Below are 9,667 nucleotides of genomic sequence, written 5' to 3' on the forward strand. Positions count from 1 at the left end.
ACCGCAATGATTTAGAAGTTCAGGAATCCCACGTGACGTCACCAAAGGGTGATGTAATGCTTCTCTAAATAGATCGTATTGTAATCTTTCCTCAGTCCAACGTGGTTCCTTCAGAAAGTGTGCTGCATCTTCTCCAGACTTCTGCGGTAAGTTGTTTGAGTTGTTTTTCATGCCGATACATCCATTCCTTCGCATTCACATGCACTTGCCGAGTCGGTGCCATTGAAATAGTCATTCTCTTGAGCCCGAAGAAGTGACAAGTTGTTAAGGATTCACATTAACAGATTTCAAGTACTTTTACAGACTCTGTCTGTACGCGTGAAGTCGTTCATGTTTCATGCAGAAAAGTAAACACACTGAACATGATTGATTATTTTCGGATCTCCAGGGATTGTTTGCATGTAACAGCTTTGCGCACTGTCTTGGCTTTGAACAGCCAAATTGCGCGTTAAGGCATCGTGTCGCATTAAATAACTAGCTTAATCTTGATTCTGGTCTCAAACTTAAGTCGTTGTATTTTGCAAAACTTTACGCGGAGTCGGTAGTTGTTAGTTTGCGCGCATGAAGCTGTCAAACACGATGTGTTTCTACAGTTTTTACTTGTGCGTGCATGTGTTTGTATGTGCATGTGTGTGGCAAGCCGTTTTAACACTTATTCCGCTAACTAACTCATTTTTATGTTACTACTTATTTCTAATTAATCTAGTCGTGCCTAGTATATTTTTCAATTTCACTAGTAACTATTCATTGATAGCTACTTTTAGTTATTAATAACTATTCAAATAGTATCTGTTCCAGTTTTCTTTGTATCTGTAGCCTAACTGAATAGACACATTCATTATAGACTAGTGTTGTTTTGTTTTTATGAGTATATAAAGTAGCCATTCAGACTATGCATTAGCGAATATGAGTAAAAATAAGATAAGAAATGTTACTTGTAACAATTGAGATCAGTAGCCTAATAGTGTGTCATAAATATGTACTTGGTACTAATAAATAAGTTCTAGTAAGATCCGAATAGAATCCAGTGGCAAAATGCAATTTGTTTCCAGTAACAATGGAATAGTTATTCAAATAAGCAATGAATATGCACTAGGGAATAACTGAAAAAGATTCTTGTCGCTAATGGATTACTTGCAAGTGGAAAGAAGAACTAATAACAAAAATATATTAGTTGTTTTAAAGGAATAAGTGTTAAATGGCTTGCCACAGCGTCCCTTTCGCGCTGTGACACAAGTGTTCTGCATTGTTCCTTTGAAGCGGTCCGTCCGCGAGAATTAGTTTGTAGCGTTGAACCTGTTTTGTTTCATTCACCAACACGCAGAAACTGTCTAAAAACTACTGCACCTCTATGTATTTTCCCGTTTCGACAAGAAGTACCGCGACTGTCAGAGGGTTCCCAGTTCGCTCTTTTATGAAGCATACACGCATGTATGAATCTTTGCACTGAATCTCTAATGTTTATTTTGTAACACTGTAACAAGAAAGCAATGTATCGACGCATGACGTCATAATGCAGGCCAGTCAGACTTTGATTAACCGTCCAGATATTGAGGGTTTCAGCGCTTTGTGCTGACGAGGCAAACTCTCTTCTAATAGCCTAAATGCTTAAAAGATTTGAATCCACTGACACGTTTGTCTGGGCTCTTCACAAATAAATATGTGTTCGTAAGAAAGTACTGCAAACAACTGTATATTAACTGTAAAAAGTATATTAACAAGCAGCATATATTTACAAATCGACTTCATACAGGGAGGAAAATTAAAATATGAAGTTAATTCTATCACATTGTCTAGATTGGGGATTTAACTAGTTCACCTAAAAATGTAAAGTCTTCATCATTTACAAACCAATATTAGTTTCTGTGGAACACCAAAAGAGATGTAAGGCAGAATGAGAGCACCAGTCATTTTCATTGTATGGAAAAAAAATCAATGAAAGTAAAGGGAACTGAGGCTGTCAGTCCTTAGCATTCTGTCTACACGTCTCCTTTTGTGTTCCACAGAAGAATGTCATACAAGTTCGGAATAACATAAGAGTGAGCAAATTACTGGATATTATAGAAACAAAGCTTGATTTATGTGAACTTGATTAGAAACATTTAATACTATCTGTGAAATACACCATATCGTCAGCTGTGAAACAAGTTTTATCTAATAAAATTGAGTGACTGGTATTGGAAAAAATGTCTATATGACTATTATAAACATTCCTTCCCTCTCAAGTTTAATTAATCTGGCTGATTGAGTGAATTACAATGAGTGGAAAATTTTAATAAATGTGTTTTATACTATAGAAAATGCAAAATGCTTAATAATATGTGGTGTATGATAACATAGCAATTATTTAAAAAGTTTTTAATTTTAATCACAAATGGCATGTTTTTATTTTGCCATCACTTTTGCTCACTGAACAACAACAACGTTCTGATACAACGTTCATATTTCAAATGTTTGTACCTCTGGTATCAAAGTCAGCCTGAAGTTCTCTGTGAGTTTATGTTTGAGAAGATGTGATGACTGACAGTGATTGAAGGTTGCCTTTGTGGGGCCCCTTCGTCTGTTCATTATGAGAGGTTTATGGCATCCTTTGCATTGTCTGTATGTTTCTTATTCCTTGCCCCGGGCCCTGTGCTGATCCTACCTTGAACCTTTGCTGCCGAAGGCCTGCGGAGGACGGGGGGAGGTTGGATTTGAATTGCGGTGCAAGTTTGTGCTTGCTGTAACCTTCACCAACCTCCTTCTCCCCTCGGCCTGTGCACCATACTGTTTGAATTCAAATGTGTAGCAGAGGAGAAAGTTCCTCACCGGTTCCCTGTGAAACTGTACTCCGGTTCCCTTAATCCTCCTCGGCTGCCACATCGGGCCTTTCTAAATTTGAAGTGTAACAAAATTTCCTGTGTTAAATGAAAACACCGGTGAAATAAAAGCCAAGCAGTGTATGACCACCGGTGAGCAAACATCTCACACCTGGCCTCGTGTCACATGGGGATATTGAGCAGTTTAGGTGGCTAAAAGTCTTGCTGGAGGGTGGAAATGATACGGTAATATTTTTCATAAAAATGAATGAAGTGCATAATCCTATGTTTAAATGAACAGATTTGATGACAGTCTTTGTAGTGCGGATTTCGCATGTTGGAGAACATACATAGTGGAAATGTGGAATATTGCTGCAGGCTTCTGATTGTGTTGCACTGTTGGTTTTGCTTTTGGAATTAGGTCAGATGATATCACAAGACAGCATATCTCAGGTCTTGTAACATTTGAGAACAGCATATTTACAATAATTACAATACATCTTGACTGATACGGAGAGAAGTTTGTAAAGTTTAAGGCTAGATAAGGACACGGCTACATGTTCCTTACCATTAAGGTGAATGGTTAAAGTCAACATGAAATCAAAAATGACCATATTTAACACATTCATGGTCTTTATTTTGAATGATTCATCGGTGCACCTTATTCCAAAGAACAAAAGGTTCGGGCTTCGTTTCATCAAAATGACCATCTACCCTTCCTGTAGCTCAAAAATTAAAGCATTGCGCTAGGAATGCTAAGGTCATGGGTTCAATTCCCAGTGAAAACAGGAACTGATAAAACTGATTTCATAGTTGATATACAATATATTTTAAGTGGGAACTCAGTGTAATTCGCTCAGTCAGCCGGATTAATTCAACCAAAGAGGGAAAGAATGTTTATAATTGTCATATAGACATTTTTAAAATTTTATTAGATATGTCTTGTTTCACAGGTGATAATATGGTGCATTTCACAGATAATTACATTAAATGTTTTCAATTAGGTTGACATAAATCAAGTTTTAAACTGAATATCTAATAATTTGCTCAATCTCATTTTATTCCGAACTTGTATGACTTTTTTTTTTTCTTAAAACCTTGAATCCAATGCAAGTCACTTTGGATAAAAGTGTAAAATATAATGATTTACTCCACCTCTGAAATGTCTTTCCTTTTCCGCTGAGTGAAGAGTCAAATAGAGACATCACGATCTGATCAGTTACTGATGGATAAAATCAAGTCCCATCCTACATTTCTAACTCGTTTAATATCCTATTTCACTCAGAAATATATCACATTATGGAAGTAAATTGTTAAATACATTTGCTTAAAGAAATAGTTCACTCAAAAAATGAATATTCTCTCATCATTTACTCACCCTCATGTTGTTCCAAACCCTTACGACTTCTGTGGAACATAAAAGAAGATGTTTTGAGAAATGTCTGTTTTTTCATCCATACAGTGAAAGTCAATGGTAACCAAATTTGTTTGGTTACCAAGATTCTTCAAAATATCTTCTTTTGTGTTCTGCGAAAGAAAGTAGTAAAACAGGTTTGCAGCGACATGTGGGTGAGTAAATGATGACAAATTTTTTTAGATGAACTGTCCCTTTATTATGACAAAATAGTAGGGGTGTAACAATATATTGTGTCACAATATATCATGATACAAAACTGCAACAATATCGTATCGTGGATAGTGACAGTATGTGCATAGTTCACCCAAAATGAAAAGAGATTCATTTTTGAAAAGAAAATTCAAGTTTACAGAGTTTTAGTGTCAGCATTACATTAAACTACTATATATAATGTTGAATATAATGTATAATAATGCAATGGGGGAATATTTGTGGGTCCTGATAATGCCAAATGTCTTGTGTTACCAGTAAAAAGTGGCTTACATAATTTTAAATATATCTAGTCAGTGACAGAGTGCAAATATATTCATCTAAAATCAATCTGTGTTTCAGCATTAGAATCATGAATATTTTTATTCTAGTGTCACCATTGTCCTGTGCGTTGGGTTACCAGCACCAAGTCCAAGCATTCATTTCTACTCCCAATGTAATACCAAATTTAGCATTTTAATCAACAGCACATTTTTTGTTATCCTTTTACCATATGTCTTGAAGTATTGCAGTAATATCATATCGTGAGTTCAGTATCGTGATGTGTATCGAATCGTGACATGAGGGTATCGTTACACCCCTAAAAAAAAGTTCTGGTTCTCATTTAGTGACAGATGTGCTTGCAAGGTTGGATATTGAACAGTCAAAATGACCATTTTCAAATAGCAATTAACAATGAAAAGAAATAAGCAAGATCGGGAAAAAAAAGTGAGAACGGAGTAAGACAGATGCGGTAAAGACTTAGAGAGGCAACTTTCTGAAAGCTGTGTGTTAGTGACTTGTCATTTAGCAGACGTGTTCTTGATGTCAGTTCGCTTACAGAAACACTCTGTCCAGACCATGTGTCCCCAAGGGCTGCATGTCAGAAACCGCCTGGAGGGGCTCTACCCCAAGGCCGGACTGTAAGGAAAAAGATGTCTGGTTAACATAACGGCAAATTTGCATGTTTTGACTGCATGGGAGGAAACAGTTGACTAGACCAATCGGACAGGAAAAAAAAATCCACATGCAAATCGTGTATGAAAGCGTTCACACAGCGGGGCTCATGCATATCCAAGCCTGAAGCATTTGAATTCATACTCTTCATGTTTTCATCTTTCAAAGTTTGAACGTGTTTATTTTCCACACATTTGGAAAGTGTTTGTTAGCTGTCTAAGCGGTGTGTCAATACGTAGCCACAGTCATTAGTCTGTTTTGCTGCTGTATATGAAGGGGACTCGACTCTGGCTGTCATGGACTATTACAGCTGTGTCTCATTAGGCTGTTGTAGACCATAATACTGTTACTCTTTCGCACAAAACTTACATAAGGGTGCTGTAAAATTCCTAAAACAGGTGTTAGAAACATTGGTCAAGTTTATGATCACCTGTGATGCACGACATACGGTCAAATTCTGCAACACAGTGTTTTCGTCCACAGACCTTCTGAGCCATGATATTTCTGAAACAGTGGTTGACCAATCACAACATACTGATCCAGTTGACCAATCAGAGCGTTTGTGCTTTTCAGAAGAAGGGGCTTCACACAATGTAAAGTATGTGTGAAAAATGTGATATATTAATGTTAATATATTAATTAAATTAATGTGATATATTAATGTTGATATATTAATGAAATTAATGTGATATATTAATGTTGATATATTGATGAAATTAATGTGATATATTAATGAAAAATCATATATTAATGTTTTTTTTTTTTTTTTTTTTTTTAAACATTTAAGCACAAAAACCTATTCTAGTAGACCCCAAAAAAACTAAATCAAGATTTAATGGCAAAATATGTCCTCTTTAAATATTTTGGTAAATTTGGTAATGCCAATTATTAAAAATTTTTTTTTTTAAATGTAGTTCCAGTTTACACATTTAAATTCATTACACAGAATTCCAATTATCCAATGCAAAAACATCCATAGATTCCATCTTGGTCTGCTTTTTACATTCTTATAGATTTATTTTTAGGAATGCAGGGGTGAAAAGAGGAACATACAGTCAGAATTACACACCCAGACACCCTATAGATCATCACCTGTTGAATAGAATGAGACTGAAGCACAATTGGTGCCTGATATATTCCACAGAATCGCACTCTGATCCCCATGGCGACAGTAGTAGAGGGCTCAGCATGGGCCCACATAAGAAAACCATGGCAAGCTATGTCCCATCAGCATCAGAGGAGCAGCCCGATTACACTCCATGTGCGTGAAACTGAATGACTGGCATACCGTTCCATTGTCAGTCTGTCATCCATGGCATTTAGCAGCATCATGGCACTGAACAAGGGATTCCAGTGCTCATGGTGAGCTGTAACGGAGAGAGAGATTTGTCATTGAAATGTAATCACCACTTGTGAAATGGACACTAGAAATAGTTCAGAGTTTTGTCATTGTAATGAAACATTTTTACCCTTTATTGCCCTCTCTGTAATTTGTCACCCTGGCAGTTTGCTGTTTTACTTTCTCAAAAAAACTCATTCTTTATGATTTATAAGCCTTTTGAAAAATGGGGACATGGGGTAATGTCCTCATAAGTCACCCTCTCCTTGCAATACCTATGTCATACCCATGTCATTATACAAATTTGTGTCCTGATTCACAAACAGACACACACACACACACACACAGACACACAGACACACACACACACACACACACACACACACACACACACACACACACACACACAGTTTTAAGTTGAAAAAGATGAAAAATATCAGTGTTGTACAACTGTCCTGATATTTATACTGAAGAAAAAATTATCATTAGAAGAAACTTTATTGTGTAAGCTTAACATAATATCTTAGAAAGAAATAAAAACAATATAAATATTTGAATAACTTAATATAAGTTATAATAGTATAATAAATATAATACAGAAAATTATATCATATAGTAAATTATATCATAAAGATGATCTCTGAAAATCCTCAAGACTATGTGTCAAGGCCAATACTGTAAAATATCAGATCATTTGACATTTGACAGTTTGGGATCGGTAAGATTGTTAATGTCTTTAAAAGAAGTTTCGTCTGCTCACCAAGATTGCATTTATTTAATTAAAAATAAAGAAAAAACAGTAATATTGTGAAATATTATTACAATTTAAAATAACTGTTTTCTATTTTAATATATTTTAAAATAATGTATTCCTGTGTTGGCAAAGCTGAATTTTCAGCATCATTACTCCAGTCTTCAGTGTCACATGATCCTCAGAAATTATTCTAATATACCGATTTTCTGCTCAAGAAACATTTCTTATTATTATCAATGTTAAAAACAGTTGTGTACTTCTTTTTTTTTTTTTTCAGGATTCCCTGATGAATAGAAAGTTCAAAAGAACAACATTTATCTGAAATACAAAGCTTTTGTAACATTATACACTGCCGTTCAAAAGTTTGGGGTCAGTAGGAATTTTTATTTTTATTTTTTTGAAAAGAAATTAAATTAATACTTTTATTCAGCAAGGATGCATTAAATCGATCAAAAGTGACAGTAAAGACATTTATAATGTTACAAAAGATTATATTTCAAATAAACGAAGTTCTTTTTAACTTTCTATTCATCAAAGAATTCTGAAAAAAAAAAAAATACACAAATATTTTGTACAGTTGTACACAATAAATGTTTCTTGAGCAGCAAATCAGCATATTTCTGAAGGATCATGTGACACTGAAGACTGGAGTAATGATGCTGAAAATTCACACAAGAATAAATTACATTTTAAAATATATTCAAATAGAAAACAGTTATTTTAAATTGTAATAATATTTCACAATATTACTGATTTTACTGTATTTTTAATTAAATAAATGCAGCCTTGGTGAGAAGACGAAATTTCTTTTGAAGACATTAAAAATCTTACTGATCCCAAACTTTTGAACGGTAGTGTATATATTGCACCCTTTGTGTGATACCTATCGTGAAATTAAGCATACATGATTTATCTTGTTTAACGTGCTTATTTTGTTATCTGCCATATCCAGCAAAGTAAACTATCAGATTCAAGTATGATTCTCACAAAACTGTATTTTCTGCAGGCTTTTATCAAGGTTAATGTAGGTGTCTTTCCAAAAAAAGGAAACTTGGAGACTCCAAAAGGACCCCTAATAACCAAATGATATAAGGAGTCCATATAATGCATATTATATATATATATATATATATATATGTACCTTTTTTGATGTGTTCAAGGTGTAAGCAAATTATGTTATTACTTTGATGCTTACACTACATGACATTTTTAAAGTTAATAAATTCAAACTGTTAAATTGTATTAAAATTTTCAAAACAATATGAAGAATACAAAGAATGCATTTCTAAATTTTTAAAAGATGTTTCCTTTTCTTTATCTTGGACGTTCTTTTTCGTCATTGACCCACCTAATACAAACTGCTAAAGTCATGGCTGGTGAAGTATTAAAAGGGCAGTTTAGGTGTCAAAAGAGTTGCTAATGACTGGCAGTTCACTGATACGTTGACCTCGGTGCCGTGTGTCTGGGTTATCCACAGACTTGCGTGCACAACACAGAGAGGATAGTTTACACCTCACCCTGTGGTCAGTGCCGGCTCCATGGCGACGAAGGAGCAGGGTGACACTTTAGGGGTCAGTTTTAGGCACTCAAGCTTCCCTCCCTGAGACTAAACCTTAACAACTCCTAATGCCCTCTCCCAGGGCGCAAGACACCGAATACTCACTGAGATTCCGTCAAAGCCGCTTCAGGAACCACGGAGTTGGCTATCACTGGCACACGATACATTAGTGACATAATGTGAGCGGGTCTTTATCCTGGAGGCGCCCCTGATTTGAATTTCTCTCCTTTGCTTTGTGCTCAGGTATATGAGGAGCCAGTGACAGTGATGAACTCCGAGCAGGAAAGGCCGTTCGTGTGCAGCGCCCCGGGCTGCTCTCAGGTGAGTCTGATAAGACAATGGCAAAGACGAACGGTCCTGTAACTCGAGAAAGCTCCTTCTCAATGTGAAACTGCGCCACAGACAACAACAACAGTGAAATGGTATCTTGTTGAGGCAAATGAAATCCACTGGGTCTTTATAAGATTCTTGGCTTTGTATCTCTTTGGATGAGGTGGAATCCTTATAGATATGGTAAATAATCTCTCTCTTAATGCATATTTTCTTCTAGCTCCACCATTACACTGGCTCTCAATAGGGGTTATAGTTAACTAAAACTGAGACGAAAATCACTTGAAATAAAATAAATTTTAACTTTATAATAGCAACCCAAAAC

The 9,667-nt window shown here is 35.5% G+C and overlaps 1 protein-coding gene across 2 annotated transcripts in view; it reads left to right on the plus strand.

The window, feature by feature from the left end:
- creb5b (cAMP responsive element binding protein 5b) overlaps positions 1-9,667 on the plus strand; it is a 90,520-nt gene continuing 80,853 nt past the window's right edge. For both annotated transcript variants that reach the window (XM_051866070.1, XM_051866071.1), the window contains exons 1-2: positions 1-146; positions 9,256-9,333. In XM_051866070.1, coding sequence (XP_051722030.1) covers positions 9,280-9,333 — 54 coding nt within the window. In that variant the 5' untranslated portion in view covers positions 1-146; positions 9,256-9,279. The remainder of the gene's footprint in view (positions 147-9,255; positions 9,334-9,667) is intronic.

This window comes from Ctenopharyngodon idella, chromosome 16, assembly GCF_019924925.1.
Source record: "Ctenopharyngodon idella isolate HZGC_01 chromosome 16, HZGC01, whole genome shotgun sequence".
In the NCBI taxonomy this organism is placed as follows: Eukaryota; Metazoa; Chordata; class Actinopteri; order Cypriniformes; family Xenocyprididae; genus Ctenopharyngodon; species Ctenopharyngodon idella.